This window comes from Moschus berezovskii, chromosome 8 (assembly GCF_049115385.1).
Source record: "Moschus berezovskii isolate FMDL1 chromosome 8, NW_MosBer_1.0, whole genome shotgun sequence".
Classification (NCBI taxonomy): domain Eukaryota; kingdom Metazoa; phylum Chordata; class Mammalia; order Artiodactyla; family Moschidae; genus Moschus; species Moschus berezovskii.
In genome coordinates, this window is record NC_142467.1 from 74703413 (window position 1) to 74729158 (window position 25746).

Genomic DNA, 25746 nt, shown 5'->3' on the forward strand with positions numbered 1-25746 from the left:
CTCCAATGCATGGAAGTGAAAAGTGAAAGTGAAGTCGCTCAGTCGTATCCGACTCCTAGCGACCCCATGGACTGCAGTCTACCAGGCTCCTCTGTCCATGGGATTTTCCAGGCAAGAGTACTGGAGTGGGGTGCCATTGCCTTCTCCGTCAGACAACACTGCTGAATGAATAAAGGTACTCAGAGCACAGGTCCCGCTAGGGCACTGCAGAGCTCCAGGGGACAGGAAGGGCTGGTGGCGCTGGTCACTCGCTGGAGCTGCCCTGGGGTCTTTCGGAGAGCGTTCCACCAGCAGCGCAGGCCAGACACTGCAGGGGTTCCTTAAACTTTTCCTCCCCCACCAAAAAAAATTATTTGTATATGTTCAGTTCAGTCGCTCAGTCGTATCCGACCTCTGCGACCCCACGAACTGCAGCACGCCAGGCCTCCCTGTCCATCACCAACCCCCGGAGTACGCACTCCTAAATATATGTTTATACACATACATATTACCTACATTAATACCTAAAAATATTCACACTCCATATCCAGGTATGTGTATATATAAAATAGGTAAATATATACCTATAAGTAAATTAATGTGTGTACACCCTTAACTCGGAACTGCGAGAGTGGCGCAGACTAAGACGACTGAGGATGCCCCTTCGCCCCTCCAGGACTGCAGGAGCGGAGCGGCGCGGCCCCGGCGAGGCTTGGCCCTTCCGGCTTGCCGTCCGCCGCCGCCTCCGCCATTGGTTGGGCTCCCGGCATCTGACGCGGGCGGCGGGGCCAGGGAGCTGCAAGGATGGCGGCGTCCGCGGCGCTGATCCTGCGGGAGAGCCCCAGGTAGCCCCGGCTGGGCGCGGGGGGACAGCGGTCACCGGGGTGGCGAGGGCGGAGCCGTCCCGAGGATGCTGCCGCTGTCTGTCGTCGCGGCGCCGGGCCGGTGCAACCGCTGTGCGGGCCCCGCGGGAGTGCGGGCGCCTCCACCCGCACCGTGGTTCACTGCGTGGGCTTGCAGTGGGTCCGACCGCTGAAGTCGGCGCGTCGGTGTCTGGTCGCTGTCACTGTTCCCCGAGGCTGGTATCACTGGTACCCAGGCCATCCTGGAGTAGTTCTGAAATCACGTGAAGAGGTGTTCCCTTTCCTTTTTCAATACTTTTCAGACTTTCTGATTATGAGCAAGACTCCCATTGGTCCTGAGTGGTCATTAATACTTAACGCGTGTTAATACACCTTTTCAATCAAGATCGACTAGGCCCCAGGCCAGGAGTTTTTTGGCTGAACTGAACAGCATCTGACCAGAATTTGCTAACATTGCTTTTGTTTTCCCTTTATTTACCTTTTGTTCATTTATATATTTAGTTCATATCTATTCATGGTAGGTAAGGTCGGCGGTCTATAGTGATATAAAGTTCTGTTTTAAAATTAGGCAAAAATGATTCCATTAATGAAAGATAAATAATAGTGCACGTGATATGTGGATGCAGAAAAGTGCAGAAGTATCACTGAGTCTGGAGAATAACTTCTTTGTGTATAGTGTTAGTTGCTCAGTTGTGTCCGACTCTTTGCACCCCATGGGCTGTAGCCGGCCAGCGTCCTCTGTCCGTGGAATTCTCCAGGCAAGAATAGTGGAGTGGGTTGCCATTCCCTTCTCTTGGGATCTTCCCAACCCAGAGATCGAACCTGGGTCTCCTGCATTGCAGGCAGATTCTTTACGTCTGAGCTACCAGGGAAGCCCATCTTGTGCCTAGACGGGACAAAAATCTTTTTGAAGAGAGTTGTCATTTTGAAGTTTTTCCTTCTTTGATTACGTTCTGACAGCCAGTTCCTTTTCTCACACCAGTGTCCTGGGTAACACACCACATCAGTAAACCATATCCAGCGTGGTGCAGTAGAATTGTTCTTATCGTATAATTTAAAGTTGGTTAAGTTTAAGCAGGGTTTTAAAACAACTGTGCAGTTAGTGACCCCGAATGATATTGAATATTAATTTTTTTTATTCCATTATCTGCAAAACATCAGTCTTTTTATCTGTTTTTGATGTAACTGCCACTTCCCTCCCCCCACTCTTTTCAGAGTTCTGTTTTGAATTACATGTATACATAAACTCCCATTCCTAAATTGATACTATTCCCCACAGAGTGCAAGCTTTCCCAAATAGTTTGCCTGGCCCAGAAGAAAGAGAACATTTGCTAAATAGACCTTTTTAACAGAAGTACTTATGGGGTATCTTTTGGAAATGTCTTCTTTGCTGGCCATCATCTGTTTTTCTTTATTTCACTCAGACTGAGCTTTATAGCAATCAGTTGTTGAAATGAAACCTTACAGTCAACTGTACTTAGAGTAATGACAGTACCACTTGAGGAAAACACATTTTAAAACTCTGTTTTATGAATTTCTTTAGCATGAAAAAAGCAGTGTCCCTGATAAATGAAATAGATATAGGAAGATTTCCACGACTGCTCACCCGAATTCTTCAAAAACTTCACCTGAAGGTTTGTATGTTTGCAATATTATCGCTTATAATTTGTTCTTATGATTCTACTGCAAATCCAGGTTTCCACTTGAATAACTTTTTGCAAGGTATTGTTCTCTAGCAATACTAGAGAACACTGAGTCTCTAGAAAATTTGATGAATATCCTATGGTCAAAAGTTTGGGAAGTTCTGTTTTCATTCAAAATAATTTTTTTTATATTATGGAACTTATCAGAGTATATTTTATGGTAGCATTAATAGAAAATATTTAAGGGTGACTATTGTGTGCAGAATTTTCCATATGTATTTTTTTCCCCATATGTATCTGACAATGAAATTGTTTTATCATGGTGTTTATTTTGGGATTAAGACTGTGTGGAACATGCTTTGGGAAAATTCTGATATCACGATTTCATTCTTCCTCTTAAAAATAATTCTGTAGTCTTGCTGTCAACCAGTATATAATCTTTCTCTTCCACTTTTATTTCAGGGGTGTGGTTATCTTGAAAGTATTGATGATTAGTAATTCACTACTTGCTCACCAATCTTAGTTAACTTCTTTATCAGGTTCTAGAAGAAATATGAAAATCAGACATAAGAAATACTTGATTCATTATAAGAAACTAGTGTAATCCAAATGAATTCTTTGAAATATAACTATTCACTCAGAGAAATAAAACTGTAGCCTCTGGAGTTTGGTGTATTTGGAACATCACAATGAAACGTATACCTACTTATACCTAAGTTTATTGGCAATGGAGAAGAAAAAAGTTAAAGACTACTGATATGTCCTTTTTTTAAATTAAAATATAGTTAATCTACAATGTTATATTTCATGTAAGGCAAAGTTATTGATATATATGTGTATTCTTTTTCAGATTATTTTTCATTATAGGTTACTATAAGATGTTGAGTATAGTTCTTGGTGTCTGCAGTAGGTCCTTGATTATCTATTTTATATATCGTAGTGTGTGTATGTTAATTCCCAAATCCTAATTTATCTCCCTCCACATCCCCATTTGCTAACTGTAAGTTTTTTTTTTCTATGTCTTGGTATATTTTTCCTTAAAACTGTTTCAAAAACATAGGACTTCCCTGTATCTCAAATGGTAAAGAATCTGCCTGCAATGCAGGAGACCAGGGTTTGATCGCTGGGTTGGGAAGATCCTCTGCAGAGGGTTATGGCAGTCCACTCCAGTGTTCTTGCCTGGAGAATCCCATGGACGGAGGAGAGTGGTGGGCTAGTCAGTGGGGTCGCAAAGAGTTGGACATGACTGAGCAACTAACACAGTGTAATCCAATATACTTTGTTTACAAAAGTCTAGAATGGGTGCCATACATTTCAGAAAGATTGCTTTTAGAACTTTAAAAGTTATTTGATAGATTGACTTGTGGGTGCCACCATATTTCCCCATTATAATAGAGAGGTCTTGTTATAGTAACATAAAGGACAACCACAGGTGTAAACCCCAGCATGTAGAAATGAGTGAGGATTTTTGTTGTTGTTACAATGTGTTTAGGGTGCTGCTGGCATTTAATGTTTGTTAACACGTTAAATGTCTTAATAATGTGCAGCACAGTCCTGAACAAAGAAGAATTGACCCCATCTCTGAATAAAAAAAGAAAAAAGGTAGCTTATCTCTGAAAATGCATTTATTTTGTACTTAATATAAACTGGAGGACTTCTTACAACTTAAGTTTATCAGATTAAAATTATATATGTACACTTTAAATTATGGTGTGTGCAGACTACTAGTACCATGTGTTCTTCCTCGGTGGTGGCGTGTGTGTATGCCTGTGTACGAAAGTCAGAGCTTGGATTTTGGACCAAAGGCCTCTCTTCTGTCTAAAGCCATGCTCTGAAAATGAAAGTGAAAGTTGCTCAGTCATGTCTGATTCTTTGGGACCCCATGGAATTCTCCAGGTCAGAATACTGGAGTGGGTAGCTGCCCCTTCTCCAGGAGATCTTCCCAACCCAGGGATCGAACCCTGGTCTCCCTCATTGCAGGTGGATTTTTTACCAGCTGAGCCACCAGGGAAGCAATTGCCTTTATAATTATTTCGATAATATTCTGCCTTCATACAGTAGAAATTCTCTATAACTTTCTGAGGAATATGACCTGATTTTAACTGTGTGGAACTGAGATTAGTTCACTCATTATGCATGTTAAGAAAATGAATTCTTCAAAAAAAAAAGGAAAAGAAATGTTGAATGGATTTTTTGATTTGCTCTTTTTGTGCCTTTGAAGATCAAAATAGAGTGCTTAAATTGTTTTAATAACATTTATGTTTTAGTAACATAAACTATTTCAGAAATAGTTCATGAGTGTTTGTTTTAAGACATCTAAACAGTGTGGATGAACTGAAATGCCCCCTTGGTTAACTCTTGCTCCTTTCTCCACCTTAGTTCTTTCCTGTGTTAGTTATCTATTGCTGAATTGCAAATTTTCCCCAAATTTAGCAGCTTAAAACAACAATAATCATTTATTGTCTTTCATACCTCCTCTAAGTAAAGAATTTAGCAGTGGCCTGGCCGGGTGGCTCTGACTGGGGTTCTCATGAAATTGCTACCAGCCTCTGGTGGAGGCAATTGTTACCTGCAGTGTTGACTGGGCTTGGAGGATTTCCTTCTAATATGGCTAGCTGGTGGCAGCTGTGGCTCCTTGTCATGTGGGCCTTTGCTCCTGACACGGGTGGAGGTTGGTTTCTTGCAGAATGAGTGGTCCAGGAAAGGACGGTGCTGTCCTTTTTATGACCTAACCTTGAATATCGCATGACTTCATCTTCACTATATTCTTCTTCTTAAAAGTAAGTCAGTTAGTCTGACTCATATTCAAGGAAGAGGGACTTAGGCTCCCATCTTTTGAATGGAGGCGTGTTAAAGAATCTGCAGACGTGAGAAAACCATCACGCCTCCCTCGAAGCTGTCTTTGTTGTCGATTTGATTTTTATCTTTCCAGGTCTTTTTTCAAGTATTAATAAATACAGATGTGCCCACGTATGTGCATGTATATAAACATAGAACTGTTTGGTTTCTAAATAAATGTTTTCATAAGTGGCACTGTACTGTGTGTTTCACCCTACTGTTTACCTTTTCCACTTATCACTTTTACCAGAAACCTTTCCTTGTCAGTCCATATAGTGCTTATTCTTTTTAAGTATTGGTTTTCTTTGTTACCTGTATGTGTATATATATATATATATATATGTATGTATACATATACACACACATGTTTATGTGTGCTGTGCTTAGTCGCTCAGTTGTGTCCAATTCTTTGCAACCCCACCACCTGTAGCCCACCAGGCTCCTCTTTTCGTGGGATTCTCCAGGCAAGAATACTGGAGTGGGTTGCCATTCCCTTCTCCAGAGGATCTTCCCAACCCAGGGATCAAACCCAGGTCTCTGGCATTGCAAGCAGATTCTTTACCATATAAGCTACAGGGAAGTTCTATGTTTTGTGTTTATGGTGTATGCTTTTTAAATATATAGAAAAATTAACATCCACTTTCCATTAAAAATTTAAGTTTCTTGGACCCTTGATCTCTGATTTTATAAACCTGGGCCTTAAATTTTTCTCCCATTGAGAGGATAAAAATGAATATATCTCTTTACCTTTTTCAGTGCCCAGATATGTGTGGGTTACTTTTGGTATAGAGGAAGAAATTAACCTGCTGCTGTTTGGAAGCAAATACCATGACTTATATTTAATATTTATCTGCCCAGGGTTGTTGTTAGATCAAGATGTTGAATATGTGTTTGGAACTTTGTTTTGTAGCTGTATTCTGCATTTGTTGTTCTGTTCACATATTTGAAGCTCCACCTTGTTTTAAGGGTGCATGTCTCATGTACTAGTGTTTGGGGAGAGATAAACGTTCCCTTGTTCCCCTTCACTCCAAACCACTTTATTAATATAATGCTCCTGAAGATCTTGAAAATGTCCCTTTTTTTGCCCTCTTTTTAAAAAAATCTCCCTTTCTTGTACATATTGAAGACACTGAAGTTTATTTTTCTGTGTGCCCAGTCACTATCTTAATTTTGTCAAAAACACCTCATTTGGTGTATGTTAAAAAGGAATTAGTTCGACACACTTGGAAGTTAGATTGTGCATATCCATTGAATTTAATGCAACATGTGGTTCAGTGATTATATGTGAGTAATACTGTTATTCTGTTCCTTATATTGATAAAACTCTGGTACTGTAGGTCATTATTTTAAGAAGGTATGTGGTAGTCACAGAAACTCTGGAACTTTAAAAACAAAACATTGATCTTGAGGTAAGTGACTGACATTTTAGCCAAATTGGGCTAATGCTTTTCTTAGTTAGAAAATAGGTAGTAGAGACTGGAGTTCTGGTGACTGACCTCCCCAAACCAAAAATGTGTCAGTTCTGAGCTGCACTTCTAAACGTAGAGTTCTCAGCTTCACCTCATTGCTGCTTCACTACAAGAATGCAGTTATAAAACTGTATCTCATCCTAAGCCGTCAAGGTAGGGACTCATGATACTTCTGAAACTTCTCCATGTAGCTGTTGGGGAGAGGCGGCAACTGGGAAATTTGTTTTGGTATGTGGGGATAAAGTGTTTTTATTTGAAAGCAGTTCTAATAGTGTACATTTTTCACGTGTGAAAAACCAGTCTTTGGATCAAGGAGATTATTTTGGAAATGGAAGAAAGACTAGCCATGAGGTTGTACTCAGATGACTCACTTCTATTTTTCACATATTGCTTATGAAAGTAATGTGTGTAATGTGTAAGTTTTGGAAAATATTAAAATTATCAAAAAGATTTCTTGATTTATGTATACTCTTATAGTAACCCATACTTTTGCAGAGCTCTTTAAAATGAAAACTATTGGAATAGTTGTTTGTTTGTAAGGTCTTTCTAACTAGAGCATAGTATACCTGAGGACACGAACCATCTGTGTAGCGCATAGAAAATACTCAGGAAATGTGTTTTGTTGTTCAGTTGCTAAGTCATGTCTAACTCTGCGACCCCATGGACTGCAGCATGCCAGGCTTCCCTGTCCTATTTGTTTGTTTTACTTTGTATTTCTGCGGTAACAGTTGTGATTTATCTCTTTGATTTCTTATGTTGTTTATTTGGGTCTTGTCTCTGTTCTGCTTGGTGAGCCTGGCCAGAGGTTTGTAAATCTTGTTTATCCTTTCAAAGAACCAACCTTGGTTTTATTGATTTTTTTTCTATTTTTTAAAAAATTTCTTTTTTATTTTCTCTGATCTTTATTAGTTCCTTCCTTCTGCTGACTTTACATTTTATTCTTCTTTTTCTAATTCTTTTAGGTGGTGGGTTAGGTTGTTTATTTGAAAGTTTTTTTGTTTCTTAAAGAAGGCCTGTATCACTGTGAACTTCTGTCTAAGAACTGCTTTTGCTGCATCCCTTAATCCATTGACTTTTAACAAAATAATACTAAGGCTCAAACTAGTTGCCACCTCTCTATCTGATGGGAATCTTGGTGCTAGGTAATGGAGGATGTAGATAGAGGTTCTAAAGGTTAACAGATTTTATCTCTTTAATCCTGCCTCTTATAAATGCTGACAGGGGCTTAATGCTGGGTAATGTCATATATTGGGAGAGGTTTTGGGGTTTGTTCAGGGGAGGAAAGAAAGAGCTAACAAGGGAAAGGAACTCCCAGGTATTTTCTATCATAAAATGCTATTCTCTTAAATGAAGATTTTGCTTGGGCTCTTAGAAAAGTTGCTGGGACCCATTATAATTGGTTAGTATTATTACAGAGAAGGTGCTCTCCCCCACAGTGTTTTATTTATTTTTTAAAAGATTTTATTTTATATTGGAGTATAGTTGATTTATAGTGTTACAAGTGAGTGATGAAGGTGAAAAAGGAGAGTGAAAAAAGTGGCTTAAAACTCAGCATTCAAAAAACTGAGATTATGGCATCCAGTCCCATCACTCCATGGCAAATAGATGGCGAAAAATGAGAATAGTGACAGACTTTATTTTTTGGGCTCCAAAATCACTGCAGATGGTGACTGCAGCCATGAAATTAAAAGACTCTTGCTCCTTGGAAGAAAAGCTCTGACCAACTTAGATAGCATATTAAAAAGCAGAGTCATCACTTTGCTGACAAAAGTCTATCTAGTCAAAGCTATAGTTTTTCCAGTAGTCCAGTAATCATATCTGGATGTGAGAGTTGGACCATAAAGAAGGCTGAGCACCGAAGAATTGATGCTTTTGAAGTGTGATGCTGGAGAAGACTCTTGAGAGTCCTTTGGATAGCAAGGAGATCAAAGCAGTCAATCCTAAAGGAAATCAGTCCTGAATATTGATTGGAAGGACTGATGCTGAAGCTGAAACTCCAATACTTTGGCCACCTGATGTGAAGAGCTGACTCATTGGGGAAGACCCTGATGCTGGGAAAGACTGAAGGCAGGAGGAGAAGTGGGTGACAGAGGATGAGATGGTTGGATGGCATCATTGACTCAATGGACGTGAGTTTGGGCAAACTCCAGGAAATGGTGAAGGACAGAGAAGCCTGGCATGCTGCAGTCCATGTGGTGGCAGAGTTGGACACGACCTAGCCACTGAACAACAGTAAATTCTTAACATTTTAGGGCTTTACTTTGTAGTATTGTGTTTTCTAAATGTCCATTTTTCATGTTATTATTTTCTACCTCCTATAAATCATAGAACTTAAGATTAAAAAAAAAAAGAAATTTGTTTGGCAAGATCCAAATAATGAACTGTGATTTTAAGATATTGAAATTTATAGACACATCAGTTTGTTTCAATGATGGATTTACTTTTTTCTTTCAAGTTCTCATTTTCATATGAATAAATGAATCCTCTGTTGAGTATCTGAATACCTGAATGTATGCTAATAGGTTGCTTTTTGTATTGTAGGCTGAAAGTAGTTTCAGTGAAGAAGAGGAAGAAAAACTTCAAGTTGCATTTTCTTTAGAGAAACAAGATCTTCATCTAGTTCTTGAAACAATATCATTCATTTTAGAACAGGTATTTTTATTGCCCCCAAATGGCCTAACCATGATTTTTATTTGCTACATGTTTGCATTGCATTTACATGTGACATCTATAGCATTTTAGCTTATTTTCCTAAAGTGTACAGGTTAAAGCTGTGAATATGTTTTATCAGAAATTTTGATGTGGTAAAAAAGTATTTGAACGTGTGTTTTTTTCTCATGGTATTGCATTCTATAACACAGTCTTAGTGTTGAATAGCGTGAGTGAAGTATTAATAGTTGACATTATGAATCAAGATTTCACTGACTTGAGACAGTTGAAAAAGATTTAAATTTATTGTTACTTGGTATAGTAATTTGGAAAAATGCACACATTTTATTTAAGAAATTTAATAATTGATTTTGAGAATTTATTTGACTATGATGATAAATAAAACATTTAGAAAAGAAATAGTTGTCAAAGGACATTTTGCTATAGTATTTCTTCCTACTGAGCTGCGCTTCTGCATCCCTTCTTTCCATCTAAATTCAGTTCATTGTTTAAGTTCCCTTCAGATCACATCTCCTTCCACTGCAGCCTGGACCCCTTATACTCGCAGTCCTCCCCTTATTTTGATTCCTTTTATGCCTGGCTTATCATGGTTGAGCCCATTGTTGGTCTTTTCATTGTTTAATGTATGCCAGTTACATCTCTTTCACTAGGTTTTGAATTTGTAGGGGGCTAGGATCACATTTTTGGTGCATTGTAGCACATTGCTAGGCTAAATCTGTTAAGAATCTAAAAGTAGATTCTTAATTAATTCTTGTTGTTTGATTAAGTAGAAGAATACTTGTGAAATAAAAATTTAAACAGTACTGCAGCTTTTGGGCATTCTAATGGACAGATAGTGTTGAGGACAAAATGCTTGGCTCTACTACATGCAGACTTATACAGATTACAGATCATAAAGATGACTGTGTTCTTGTCCTTGGTGGACCTTCCATAGAAGAAAAGGATAATCGGACAGGACAGAACAGCATGGGGCTTATGAGAAAATTGTTTCATCAAAATGTAAAAAATAGAACAGATATCACTGTGAAAAGAGTTTTCAATTTTTTATTATGTATTTAGCTAGGAAGTTGGTAGATGAAGATGGTTTTGAGAAAGTGTTTCTTGGAAAAATTGTGTTAGTTGGGAAACAAGACCCCTGTGTACTTAATTTGAAATAATTAAGTGAAATAAGGAAGTTAAATTTTAATTAGGATACCATTTACATAACTGGAACAAAGAAGTTTTTCTGATAAGTAGATTTAGTATTACTTAAACCACAGACAAAAATGAAGTTTAGTGTGAATAATTTAGGCCCTTTAATTCTGAATTTTCCACCCTTGGTTGTGTATATTGTTATTTGTAAAATAATAAAAAATTTATGTAATAGAAATATAAAATTTTTAAACATTTAAATCATTTGAAGTAATGTTGTATTTAATTATAGCTCAAGGTCTCTGTGTGAACATTAGGGATATATGTAGCTTTTTCCCTCTTTTCTAGGCAGTGTATCACAACGTGAAGCCGGCCGCTTTGCAGCAGCAGTTAGAGAACATTCATCTTAGACAAGACAAAGCAGAAGCTTTTGCCAGTGCTTGGTCTTCTATGGGTCAAGAAACAATTGAAAAATTCAGGCAGAGGATTCTTGCTCCCCACAAGGTCAGTAATGTATGACATAAATTATTATACCTAAAAGTTTTTAAAGTGATAATTTTTGTAAAGAGGTAAATCAGGCAATAGAAAGTATGTATATGATATTCCTATAAAAGTATTTCCATGCATATTTGCTACCACAATGTGATTTAATTTTAATTGCCAATTTCAAATATGCTTCTGTAACTTTAGGATAGGAATAAGACTTTTTTTTCCTTCTGAGTTCTTGGTCAGAGTTGGTTATTCTATTAACTGTGTATCTTATGTATAAGACTTATTATAATTTTTTAAAGTATTTGTTTATTTATTCGACTGTGCCAGGTCTTAGTTGTAGCATGTGGGATCTAGTTCCCAGACCAGGGATCATACTGGGGCCCCCTTAGTTGGGGACTTAGAGTCTTAGCCTCTGGACCACCAGGGAAGTCCCAGACTTAAAATTTTTTACTGAATCACATGCTTTGATAATATATTAAAAAGCAGAGACATTACTTTGCCAACAAAGGTCCGTCTAGTCAAGGCTATGGTTTTTCCCGTGGTCATGTATGGATGTGAGAGTTGGACTGTGAAGAAAGCTGATCGCCGAAGAATTGATGCTTTTGAACTGTGGTGTTGGAGAAGACTCTTGAGAGTCCCTTACACCTCAAGGAGATCCAACCAGTCCATTCTAAGGGAGATCGATCCTGGGTGTTCTTTGGAAGGACTGATGCTAAAGCTGAAACTGCAATCCTTTGGCCACCTCATGCGACGAGTTGACTCACTGTAAAAGACTCTGATGCTGGGAAAGGTTGGGGGCGGGAGGAGAAGGGGACGACCGAGAATGAGATGTTTGGATGGCATCACCGACACTGTGGACATGGGTTTGAGTGAACTCCGGGAGTTGGTGATGGACAGGGAGGCCTGGCGTGCTGTGATTCATGGGGTCGCGGAGAGTCAGACACGACTGAGCGACTGAATTGAACTGATTAGGGCCTAGCAGAATGTCTTGTATGCAGAAAGTGCTCAGCATTTGTTAAATAGCAAATAGTAAGCAAAATGAACTCTTTGGAAAAAATATAAAATAATAGTTGTATCACAAAACTCCTTAATAACCTCTGTGTGTGTGTGTGCTAAGTCGCTTCAGTCATGTCTGACTTTTTGCGACCCTATGTACCATAGCCTACCAGCCTCCTCTGTCCATGGGATTCTTCAGACAAGAATACTGGAGTGTGTTGCCGTTCCTCATCCAGGGGATCTTCCTGACCCTGGAATCAAACCCGCATCTCCTAAGTCTCCTGTATTGGCAGGCAGGCTGTTTACCACTAGCACCACTTGGGAAACCCCAAGTTACTCTTAATGGAGATTAAGATGATCATACAGATTTTGCCCCTTTTTCTATTAATATGTTGTTTTACATAATTGATTTTCAGATTTTCAACCATCCTTGTATTGTTGGGATAAATTTAATTTGGTTTTGGTATATTATCCTGGTTGTATATTGCTGTATTTGCTTTACTAATACTTTGGTAAAGATCTATGTTCATGCAGGATATTGGTCTATAGTTTTCCTGTGATGTCTTTTCTTGGCATCTGATTAATACTGACCTCACAAAGTGAGTTCCCCTCTCCTCTTTTATTTTCTGGAATTATTTGTGAAGGTTTGGTATTAGTTTGCATTTTCACCAACATTATATGAGAGTTCCAGTAGTACCAAATCCTTGTCAGCATTTGATATCATCAGTTTGTGTTGAAGCTATACAATTAGGTTTGTAATGGTGTCTTATGTTTTTAATTTACATATCCCTAGTAACAAATTATGATGATGATCCTTTTATGTACTTACTTGTCATCCATAGAGCTTCTTTGGTAAAGTGTCTGTTCAGATCTTTTATGTAACTGTATTTCCACATTATGACAGATAAAGAATCATAGTAATATAAATATGAAGGACAATTATAAGTATAAATCCCAGCAAATCAAAATGCATGGTTTTTGGTTTTGTTCTTGGTTTTTTGGATGATACAATTTGTAGAGTGTGTTTGGTTTCTTTCTGTTGAGTTTTGTGAATTTTTAAGTCCTCTGTCAGTTATGTAATTTGCAGTTATTTTCTCCTAGTCTATAGCTTTCCTTTTCAGTTTCTAAAAGTATCTTTTGCAAAGTAAAAGCTTTAAAATCTGATGAAGTTTGATTTATCATTTTTTTCTTTTATTAATACTGCCTCTGGTTTTAGATCTAACAATGTGTAGCATAATGCAGTGTCACAGAATTTTTCTGTTTTATTTTCTTCTAAATGTTTTATAATGTTTCTAAGTGTTTCTTCTAAGTGTTTTGTTTTACACTCAAGTCAAATATCCATTTTGAATTAATTTTATGTAGGATATGAGGTATAGGTCCAAGTTCTTACATTTTTTCTGATATGAATGTTTCATTTGTTTCAGTGCAATTATTGATAGGGCTTCCCTGGTGGCTCAGATGGTAAAGCGTCTGCCTGTAGTGTGGGAGACCCAGGTTAGATCCCTGGGTTGGGAAGATTCCCTGTAGAAGGAAATGGCGACCCACTCCAGTCCTCTTGCCTGAAAAATTCCATGGACTGAGGAGCCTGGTAGGCTACGGTCCATGGGGTCGCAAAGAGTTGGACATGACTGAGTGACTTCACTTAATTATTAATAACATCCTTTTGTTACTGAATTGCCTTAACTCCTTTGTCAAAAATCATTTGACATATTTGTGTGTATCTTTCTGGACTCTCTCTTTGGTTTCATTGATCTATTTGTCTGTCTTTATGCTGGTATCATGCTGCGTTAATTACTGTTCAGTTCAGTTCAGTCGCTCAGTCATGTCCGACACTTTGTGACCCCATGAACTGCAGCACACCAGGCCTCCCTGTCCATCACCAACTCCTGGAGTTCATTCAAACTCATGTCCATTGAGTCAGTGATGCCATTCAAACATCTCATCCTCTGTTGTCCCCTCCTCCTCCTGCCCTCAATCTTTCCCAGCATCAGGGTCTTTTCAAATGAGTCAGCTCTTCACATCAGGTGGCCAAAGTATTGGAGTTTCAGCTTCAACATCAGTCCCTCCAATGAACACCCAGGACTGATATCTTTTAGGCTGGACTGGTTGGATCTCCTTGCAGGCCAAGGACTCTCAAGAGTCTTCTCCAGCATCACAGTTCAAAAGCATCAATTCTTCGGTGCTCAGTTTTCTTTATAGTCCCAACTCTCACATCCATTCATGACCACTGGAAAACCATAGCCTTGACTAGACGGACCTTTGTTGACAAAGTAATGTCTCTGCTGTTTAATATGCTGTCTAGGTTGGTCATAACTTTCCTTTCAAGAAATTTCATGGCTGCAATCACCATCTGCAGTGATTTTGAAGCCCAGAAAAATAAAGTCAGCTACTGTTTCCACTGTTTCCCCATCTATTTCCCATGAAGTGATGGGACCAGATGCCATGATCTTCGTTTTCTGAATGTTGAGCTTTAAGCCAACTTTTTTACTCTTCTCTTTCACTTTGATCAAGAGGCTCTTTAGTTCTTCTGCACTTTCTGCCATAAGGGTGGTGTCATCTGCAAATCTGAGGTTATTGATATTTCTCCCAGCAATCTTGATTCCAGCTTGTGCTTTTTCCAGCCCAGCGTTCCTCATGATGTACTCTGCATATAAGTTAAATAAGCAGGGTGACAATATACAGCCTTCACGTACTCCTTTTCCTATTTGGAACCAGTCTGTTGTTCCATGTCCAGTTCTCACTGTTGCTTCCTGACCTGCATACAGATTTCTCAAGAGGCAGGTCAGGTGGTCTGGTATTCCCATCTCTTTCAGAATTTTCCACAGTTTATTGTGATCTCCACAGCCAAAGGCTTTGGCATAGTCAATGAAGCAGAAATAGATGTTTTTCTGGAACTCTTGCTTTTTCAATGATCCAGCAGATGTTGGCAATTTGATCTTTGGGTCCTCTGCCTTTTCAGAAACCAGCTTGAACATCTGGAAGTTCACAGTTCACGTATTGCTGAAGCCTGGCTTGGAGAATTTTGAGCGTTACTTTACTAGCGTGTGAGATGAGTGCAATTGTGTGGTAGTTTGAGCATTCTTTGGCATTGCCTTTCTTTGGGATTGGAATGAAGACTGACCTTTTCCAGTCCTGTGGCCACTGTTGAGTTTTCCAAATTTGCTGACATATTGAGTGCAGCACTTTCACAGCATCATCTTTCAGGATTTGAAATAGCTCAACTGGAATTCCATCACCTCCACTAGCTTTGTTCGTAGTGATGCTTCCTAAGGCCCACTTGACTTCACATTCCAAGATGTCTGGCTCTAGGTGAGTGATCACACCATCGTGATTATCTTGGTCGTGAAGATCTTTTCTGTACAGTTCTTCTGTGTATTCTTTTTTTTTTTTTCATTTTTTTTTAAATTGGAGGCTAATTACTTTACAATAATATATTGGTTGGTTTTGCCATACATTGACATGAATCCGCCCCGGGTGTACATGTGTTCCCCTTCTTGAACCCCCCTCCTACCTTCCTCCCCCCCATATCCTCCCTCCAGATCATCCCTGTGCACCAGCCCCGAGCATCCTGTATCATGCGTCAAACCTGGACTGGTGATTCGTTTCACATATGATAATATACATGCTTCAGTGCCATTCTCCCAAATCATCCCACCTTCACCCTCTCCCACAGAGTCCCAAAGACTGTTCTCTTCGTAATATCTTCTGCTTCTGTTAGGTCCATACCATTTCTGTCCTTTATTGAGCCCATCTTTGCATGAAATGTTCCCTTGGTATCTCTAATTTTCTTGAAGAGATCTCTAATCTTTCCTGTTCTATTGTTTTCCTCTATTTCTTTGCATTGATCACTGAGGAAGGCTTTCTTTCTTATCTCTCCTTGCTAGTCTTTGGAACTCTGCATTCAAATGGAAAATGCATTCAAACTCTGCGTTCAAAGGTAATTACTGTAGCTTTGTTGTCATTCTTAAAATCAAGTATTGTTAATCTGCTAACTTTGTTCCTTTTAATAGTTGTTTTGGGTATTCTAGTTTCTTTACCTTTAATGAAAACCTTTTTTTAAAAAAATGTCTGCAAAAAATCCTCTGGAATTTTGATTGAGATTATGTTTAGTTTATAGATTACTTTGTGGAGAAATGACTTCTTAACAGTGTTGAGTATATCTACATTTTTGTTAGAGTTGAACACTCAACCTTTTTTTTTCCCCTTTGGAGTTGTTGTAAATGGTACTGATTTAAACATTTGGATTTCCACTGCTTATTGCTAGTATATAGAAACACAATTGATTTTTGTATATTGTTATTGTAGTCAAGACCTTGGTAAACTTACTATTTAGTTATAGGAGTTTTTTTGTTGTTTTCCTTGTGATTTTCTCTACAGTCAGATTGTCCATGAAGAGAGACAGTTTTATTTCTTCCTGTCCTGTTTGTACAGCTTTTGTTTTTCTTCTCTTACTGTGCTGACTAGGACTTCTAGCATGATGCTGAATAGGATTGGTAACTTTGGACTTCGTTGTGCTTTGTTTCTAGTTTTAGAGATAAAGCATTCAGTGTGTCACCATAAGTAAGACACTAGTTGTGGGTTTTTACAAAATACCCCTGTGGTGTTTTCATTCCTTTCCTTTTCTTCTTTTTTTTAAGTCTGCATTCAAGAGCTCTCAAGAAGGATGTGAAGCTCCATATCACTGCTTCATTTTTCATCATTTAAATTTATGCTTTCTTCTGTCCTGTTTTAAAGGTTTATCCAGATTTTGTTTTCCATTCTTTGTTCCTGAAAATTTTTTTTAAACATCTTCATTAAGGAAAAAAAAATCTCCAGTTGCCTTTGAATATTTTCCTGTTTTATATTTATATAATTTTCTTCTGTTTGTCTTTCTTGTATTTATATAAGTATAGTATACTTGTATAGTTAAAGGTGGTTTTCTTTTTTTTTTTACTTTTTTGTTTTTATTTTTTATAAAACCTTGTGTCAAGGGCTGACTTTAAATAGATCACAGTGAGGGAGCTCCCTGACCTAGAAGCAGCTCAGCTACAGATGTTTTAGCACCAAATTGCCAATGAATGCATCGTGTGTGATGGGCCAGGGGGTGACCACGTTTCTGGCCATGCCCTGAGTCCCAGTATGAAGGGCTGTCCACACCAGATCCCAGTCCCAACGTGTGGTGTGGCACACCGTGCCCCGAGGAATGCTGGGTGTGGAGACTGGCTTGCTTAGGATGACTGAGGCTCCCAGGGTGCAGCCATATCAATTGACCTGGGGTTGGTTCTGACCTAGAAGTGATCATAATCCTACAAATGGTGGCTTCCCCCATTGGCTCTTCAGCCAAGCACATACGCCAACTGTCTGAACCTGTGGTTCCTCTCCTACAGAGCAGGGTTACCATGGCAACAACACATCATTAGTAGAGTAAAATTTACCTGTCTCATAGTAGTGTAAGCCCAACTCACGTTCCATATTAGTGAGTGAACAATCCAACAGTTGGTGAGTCCTGCCTCTCAGTGATAGGAAGAGCTGACAGAGAAGGATCAAAAATCGACGTTGCTGTGAATGCTTAGCCATCACAAGCCAGTTATCCCTGTGTTAACTTTTCTGGTACTTCCTGCTTAAAGCCCGAAAGGTCAGAAGGATGTGAAGCTCTGCTTTCAGGGTCTTTATTCATACTGAAAATCAAGATCAAGCGAGCTCTTTCCCTTCTTCTCCACGGGAGGTTTCTGTCCTCCCTGAGCTCATCTTAGGACTCTTTTTTTCACTTCCAATAGTAAGTCATTGTTTAATATCTTCTGGATGATAATTTGTTACTCTTTTAAAGAATAATACTTCTTCCCTGTGTTATGTCACATTATGTTAACTTCTGTCTTAAGAAGTGGTTTGATCAGTTGTCATACAAAATATGCAAAAAAATAGTTGGAAGAGCGTGATTAATTGTACATTGGTCCATGACAATGTAGAAAATTACCTTTTGCCAATACAGAGTATATGAGGAGATAGCTAATATCAATGCATTGTTTTAATGCCTTCAGTGCTTAATTAAGATTGTATAATAATAGCAAACATCTCTTGTGTTTATTGTGGGCCAAATATTCTACTCAATGCTTTATAGTAATACCTTGTAAAACTCATTAATAGTTCTAGTTTATATTTAAAATTAAACTGAGACTTAGAGTAAATAACTGATCCATGGTCATGCTGCTAAATAAGTGGTAGAGTTGGGATTTGACAAAGTAGTTAACATTTCTAAACCACCGTGTTATTCTCCCACCTAGATGTTAGCAGCAGAATTTTTCTGTCAGGCATTATGCACAGTGGTTTACATAGTAGGTGTGTGTTTTGTATTTTTGAAAAAGAAATAAAACTTGAAAGTGTGCCTTAACTGTGTTAACCCAAGTGGTCCATGGTGAAGCTGAGATAGTAACCAGATTGGTCCCTTTCTTAATTAAGCCTTGTTCTTTTATGTCATGGCGTCTCTTGCAGCTATAATGTTATCTTTCTTTTTTTTTTTTTTTGCCCTGATGACTATTTAGGGTATGGTGACTAAAATAGCCATAGATGAAAATAAATCATGTCATTTAAATTATAACAAAAATATATGGCAGTAGTTTACAATGGGCAAAGGTTGTATTTATAGAGACTGACTGTTGTTTGACAGTAATTTAGAACTGTCTGTGCCATGCTTGCAGTGGAACATTTGTGTAAGTAATTATCAATTCAGAGAGAGTCAGATTCAATTAAATAACAAGCTAAAAAATCAAAAAGAGCTTATTTTTAATTAAATTTTTAAAAACACCTCTTTTCATATTCTGTTACTTAAATCTAATAAGTGAGAAACAGATTGAAAATTAATCTGATAGCTTTTTGCAGGATATGATTGAAAGGGTTTTAAAATTTTATCTCATCTCCTTTTTTTTTTTAAATATACTTTGTCTTAACCTCTTCAGAGACTGAAATGTTACCACAGCTTATTGGAATTTGTATTCTTCCCTCTTTCACCAGTGTTGATTATGTTAGCAGTGTCCTTCTAACAGGGTTTTCTGTTTGATTTTTGTTACAATGCCTGTGTGGTAACAAATTTATTAAATTATGAATACTCTTTCAGACAGAACTTGAATACTGTGTTTAATTTTAGTCCTAAAATTCTGCTGAGAGTTTCTTTATGTATATTCCTACTATGCAAAGTGTAACCTATATGTCAAATATTATTGAGACACGTCTCTCTTTTTTTTCTGAGACCTTAAGGAAAATAATTGTGTTGTGAAAGAAAGTTATGACCAACCTAGATAGTATATTAAAAAGCAGAGACATTACTTTGCCAACAAAGGTCCATGTAGTCAAGGTTATGGTTTTTCCATTGGTCATGTATGGATGTGAGAGTTGGACTGTGAAGAAAGCTGATTGCCGAAGAATTGATGCTTTTGAACTGTGGTGTTGGAGAAAACTCTTGAGAGTCCCTTGGACTGCAAGGAGATCCAACCAGTCCATTCTAAAGGAGATCAATCCTGGGTGTTCATTGGAAGGACTGATGCTAAAGCTGAAACTTCAATACTTTGGCCACCTCATGCGACGAGTTGACTCACTGGAAAAGACTCTGATGCTGGGAGGGATTGGGGGCAGGAGGAGAAGGGGACGACAGAGAATGAGATGGCTGGATGGCATCACCGACTCGATGGACATGAGTTTGAGTGAACTCCAGGAGTTGGTGATGGACAGGGAGGCCTGGCGTGCTGTGATTCATGGGGTTGGAAGGAGTTGGACACGACTGAGTGACTGAACTGAACTGAATGATTTAAAAAAAAATATTTTTGTGTTAGAGTTCACCTGTTCCTCAGTAATAGATTTGATAATGAGAAATATATATAAGGCATATTTTTAGCACTATGAGTAGCCTGCTCTTTAAAGCCTACATGTACTGATTCTTTTTCTTAAAATGCAGTTGTATATTTGTTAGGGAGTTTTTAAAGATATATTTAATATTTAACAGTTGTATTTGTTTTGAATGCTCAAAATCTGTGTAATGCGATTTTCTTCTCCTGTTAATAGTATTCTTAACTTTACCAATTATATGACAAATTTATTTATAATATTTATGCATCTCATTATATAGTGAAAATTCATCATGTCTTCTCTCATGTTCCACCTGCATTTAAAAATGGATGAGTTTGGAGAAGGAAATGGCAACCCACTCCAGTGTTCTTGCCTGGAGAATCCCAGGGGTGGGGGAGCCTGGTGGGCTGCTGTCTGTGGGGTCGCACAGAGTCAGACATGACTGAAGTGACTTAGCAGCAGCTGCTGCTGCTGCTGCTGCTAAGTCGCTTCAGTCGTGTCCGACTCTGTGCGACCCCATAGACGGCAGCCGACCAGGCAGCAGCAGCAGCATTAAATCTATGGTCTACTTGAATTGTTTATTGTGTTCAATACAAAGTATGGATCAAAGTTCATCTTTTGCAAATGGCTAATTGTTTCAGCACTGTTTGTTAAAATGACTCTACTTTCACCACTAAACTTCCTGGCAGCTTTGTGGAGAATCATTTGTGAATAAATGTGTGGGTCTATTGCTGCATTCTGTTCTGTTCCTTTGACCTATTTATTTATTTTCATACAATTACCACATCAACTTGAATAGTCTGGAAACCTTTAGTGTTAGTTTTCCAACTTTGTTCTTCTGTTTCAAATTTAATGCATTTAATACAAGTGGAGCTATTTGGATTAGCTCTTCCTTTGTGAGTGAGCTTCATCACTTGCCTTTGCCCTGCTTCATTCGATATACTCAACTAATATTTGCAAATCAAATATTTGATGAAAAACTTGTGTTCAGTATATATGAAGAAGTCTCAAAACTCTACGGCTTAAAATATCCCCACCCCCCAAAAGAGGACAAAATAATTAAATATGCATAAATTTTGCAAAAGAAGATATATAGATGGAGAATAAGCAAATGAAAAGATTCCCCGTTAGTTTTACGAAAATGCAAATGAAAACTACAGTAAGATATTAAATACACACCTATTATAGTGGCTAGAATTGAAAAGTCTATGCCCCGACCAGTAATACTGTACTTCAAGGCCAAATTTGCCTGTCACTCCAGGTATTTCTTGACCTCCTACTTTTGCGTTGCAGTCCCCTATAATGAAAAGAACATCTTTTCTGGGTGTTAGTTCTAGAAGTTTTTGTAGGTCCTCATAGAACCATTCAACTTTAGCTTCTTCAGTATTAAATACACACCTATTATAATGGCTAAAATCGAAAAGACTGACCATTCTAAGCGTCGGTGAGGAAGTAAACAAGCCAAAATTTTTGTATACTGCTGACAGAAATATAAAATGTTTCAAATACTTTGAAAAACATTGTGGCAACCTAGACAGCATATTGAAAAGCAGAGACATTACTTTGTCAACAAAGGTCAATCTAGTCAAGGCTATGGTTTTTCCAGTAGTCATGTATGGATGTGAGAGTTGGACTATAAAGAAAGCTGAGTGCCAAAGAATTGATGCTTTTGAACTGTGGTATTGGAGAAGACTCTTGAGTGTCCCTTGGACTGCAAGGAGATCCAACCAGTCTGTCCCAAAGGAGATCAGTCCTGGGTGTTCATTGGAAGGACTGATGTTGAAGCTGAAACTCCAAGCGAAGAGCTGACTCATTTGAGAAGACCCTGACGCTGGGAAAGATTGAGGGCAGGAGGAGAAGGGGACAATGGAGGAGAGATGGTTGGATGGCATTACCGACTCGATGGACATGGGTTTGGGTGAACTCTGGGAACGGCGGAGCCTGGTTGGCTGCCGTCTATGGGGTTGCACAGAGTCGGACACAACTGAAGCTACTTAGCAGCAGCAGCAGCAGCAGGGAGGCCTGGCGTGCTGTGGTTCATGGGGCTGCAAAGAGTCTGACATGACTGAGCGACTGAACTGAACTGAATTATTAGAGGCTTTAGAGACTTAGTTCAAACTGTAGATTCCTTAATTGCTAGGTTATATTTTCTCTAGATTTAATAGTATAGTTAAGAATTCTAGCCTGTATATCTTAATAAATTTGAAAAATACAATATTATGTTAATAAATAGCCTGTGTAAGCAAGGAATTTTAAGCAATGCAGTTTGGCATAAAAGCTTAAATCAATTAATTTTTATAAGTGCTTTGGTATGTTCCCCTACTTTCCCAATAAATAAGCCTTTATTCATTATTAAAAAATGGATGGGTAATGTTCTTAAGATAATAATGTTCCTAAACAGTCTTTTAAAAAATTCTCTTTAAGCCATTGTAGTAAGATTTTACTTCACTGTTAAGTATAGCAACTGTTTGCTTTATTACCTGTTAAATATCTGTTTTTTTAAATGTAATATAAGAAATTAGCAATTTTGATTTGATGTTCAAAAAATTTAATGCATTCTTTTAGTTTTATTATTTTCTTTAGTATTCTTGTTTCATTTCTTTTTGGAATTCTAAGAATGGATGAAGGGCTTTAGTGTAAAGAGAACAGAAAAAGCATACTTCATAGAGCTGAATCTAAATATATAGCTATGAATGCGTATCTGAGTGCTTTTTTCAAGATTTATGTATTTATTGGCTGCATGGGATCTTAGTTGCAGCACACGGGCTCAGTAGCTGTGGTCCACTGGCTTAGTTGCTCTGTGGCATGTGTTATCTGAATTCCCAGACCAGGAATTGAACCCACATCCAGAATCCACCTGCTAGTGCAGGAGATGCAGAAGACATGGTTCGATCCCTGGGTCAGGAAGATCCCCTGGAGTACGAAATGGCAACTCACTTCAGTATTCTTGCCTGAAAAAATCCCATGGACAGAGGAACCTGAATGGCTACAGTCCATTGTGTTGGAAAGAGTTGGGCACGACTGAGCAACTGAACATACAGGCACCCCTTAACTGGAAGGCAAATTTTTAACCACTGGACCATCAGGGAAGTCTCCTCTTTCAAGATTTAAATGATTCTTAACATTATCATCTGCGTTTGTAGGAGAGGTTTTTTGTTGTAATTATATCCATATACAAGGCAGATTTCTGCCTCTTTGTTACTTTAGTTGTTGGCATGTTAAGAATCAAAAGAAAGCCATAGTTTTTCCATGTGCTGGAATTGACTGAACGTCAGTGTTTGTGAGGTTTAAGTCCTCCCGTGTTCATTTGCTATTTTTTATTGAAATATAATTGACCTGCAAAAAGTGCAGATACTTTAAATGTTTGATGAATTTCAGAAATTATATATGCCCTTTTAATCATTATTCTTATCAAAACAGGAGAAAATTTTCATCACCTGAAACAGGTCCAGTTTTAATTCTCTCCACCTTCATACTCAACTTTCCATCACTAAAAAAAATTTTTTTCTGTTCTTAGTCTTATTAATAGTATAAATGAATTTAAATAAATGTGTATAGTATCTCTCAACATAATGTTTTTTGGATTCATTTGTGTTGTTACTTGTATCAGTAATTATTCTGTTGCTGAGTAATATTTCCTTGTTTGAAAACAATTTGTTTGTCTGTACTCCTGTTGATGGACTTTTGGATTATTTCCAGCTTCTGGCTATTATGAATAAAAGTACTGTTAACAAAGGGCAACCCACTCCAGTATTCCTGCCTGGAAAATCCCATGGACAGAGGAGCCTGGTGGGCTACAGTCCATGGGGTCACAAAGAGTCAGACATGACTGAGTGACTAACACTTAACATTTGTGTACAAGTCTTTTTGCGGACATATGTTTTCATTTCCCTTGAGTAAATGTCTAGGAATGGGGTGATATAGCCAGATCTAAAGCTTTCTGTTTGAGTTTCAGCCACCCCATACTGCATGGATTGGGAAAAGTCATAAAAATATAAAAAGGCAAAGAAATGTGAATCTGTCATGTTGTGTGGATCCCTTCCCTTTAACTTCTGCTTGCTTTTTAGTCATTCTCCAGTGCCTTCAAGTCTGTTTTTAAACTAGCTTGTTTAGAGGTTGTACTTTTTATTTGCAAGGGAAGTTTATGGCATATAAACTATTTCCTACCATTATCAGATTAGGAACTCCAGCAGTGCTTCTTTTAACTTGTAAGTCTTATTCTGTCCCTCCTCTGTTCCGCATCCACCAGTCTTTCCATGTTGCTTATGACAGAAGTCATAAAGTTCTTACAATTGCTTTTAAGACCCTACATGATCAGTAAACCCCTCTTGGTCTGCTATCTTGTTGACCTTCACCTGGCTCACTTTGGATAATTTTATTCTTTTTACCTCAGAAGCTCTTGGGTGTTCTTGTGGTTGGCTTCCTTATCTTTTTAGCCCTGTGCTCAAATATCATGTTTATCAGTGAGCCTTCTTGTAATCATCATAGTGAAAAGTGCTTCTACCTTTATGGTAATCTCTTACTTCATTTTTTTCTATCATAATTATTATTATTATCTGACCCACTATGCATTGTACTTACTTATTTTTTTTTTATTGTCAGTCTCTACTACTAAACTATAAACTCCAGAAGGACAGGAATTTTTGTCTGTTTTGTTTACTACTGTATTTTCACTACTTTAAATGACGCTTGGGACTTGGTTCTCAAAAATTGGTTGTTGACTGAATAAATGGACAGTATCCCTGCTTTTACAAATTGTGCTGTTTTAAAGTTCTCTGTATAAGGTTTTCTTTTAAAGAGGGATATCTGTGTTTATAGGTGGAGGAAAGAACAGTAAAGAGAGAAGAGTATGGATTATATTTTGTATTTCCTAGTGCTCTTTTGTGTTTTCATTTTGGTTGTACTTGAAGCTTTTTGTGGTTTGTTTGTTTCATGATTCTTGAGTTTCACTGGAAACTATATTCAGTCATTTACATTTTTCCTCTTTAAAAGTGGGAATGTATATAATAAGAATTGCTTTAGCTTGGAATGAAAATTCTCCAGGGGAAAGAAGGTGATGTCATTAGCTGTTGCTGCAGCAATCAGTTTAAAGAACTTTAGATCTCAAAGACCCTTAATCAGTCTAATTTGAAACAGAAATGTGTTCTATGCTTTATAAATAATTGACTAAAACCAGAGCCATTAACAAATTAAATAAAGATTTTACTAATGCCAAAGAACTGGGCTATTAGCAAAATTACTCTTATGTCATAGTATTCAAAGATGTGCACTTGCTAAATAGAATTGATGTACTTTTTCAGAGTGTGCCAGTAGAGCATTAGTTGAATGACATTTCAGTGTCCTCAATCTTGTACTGTTGTGTTCATATATTCATGGTATGCAGAGGTGGAAAACAGGCTGAAAGATAATTCATTGATGTTTTCCCTCATCACCTTATAACTTGGATATGATGTCCAATTATAAGGTATTTTGGCCAAGTCTGTGAGTCAAGGAATATAGTTTGAAGTTTCATACCACCCTAGCAGTGATGCTATGTTGACTTCAGTAGCATCTAAACTTGAGAGTATAGGTTAGAGAGTATCCCTGCGTTGTGATATTTGTAATGAAGCATTTATACCTCTTATGATGTCAATACTGAATTGCACAGTAGTCATCTCTGAGATCCTGACCTTGTCTTTGTATGCTTATAGATGTTACAGCATAGAATTCTTTCTCAGGGAGGCTAGTAGTAGTAGTGTGGCTTCTTTGAGGCTTATTGCCTCCCCTTCTTGCCAATGACTAAAGCATGGCAAGGAGGTTGAAGATGTTCTCTGAATGCACCTATACAGTCCTCTGTTACAGCTTTTCATA

General features: G+C 38.0%; 1 protein-coding gene across 4 annotated transcripts in view; it reads left to right on the top strand.

The window, feature by feature from the left end:
- The first annotated feature begins 701 nt into the window (after positions 1-701).
- COMMD10 (COMM domain containing 10) overlaps positions 702-25746 on the top strand; it is a 197763-nt gene continuing 172718 nt past the window's right edge. For all 4 annotated transcript variants that reach the window (XM_055431441.2, XM_055431442.2, XM_055431440.2 and 1 more), the window contains exons 1-4: positions 702-824; positions 2386-2476; positions 9334-9444; positions 10942-11097. In XM_055431441.2, coding sequence (XP_055287416.1) covers positions 784-824; positions 2386-2476; positions 9334-9444; positions 10942-11097 — 399 coding nt within the window. In that variant the 5' untranslated portion in view covers positions 702-783. The remainder of the gene's footprint in view (positions 825-2385; positions 2477-9333; positions 9445-10941; positions 11098-25746) is intronic.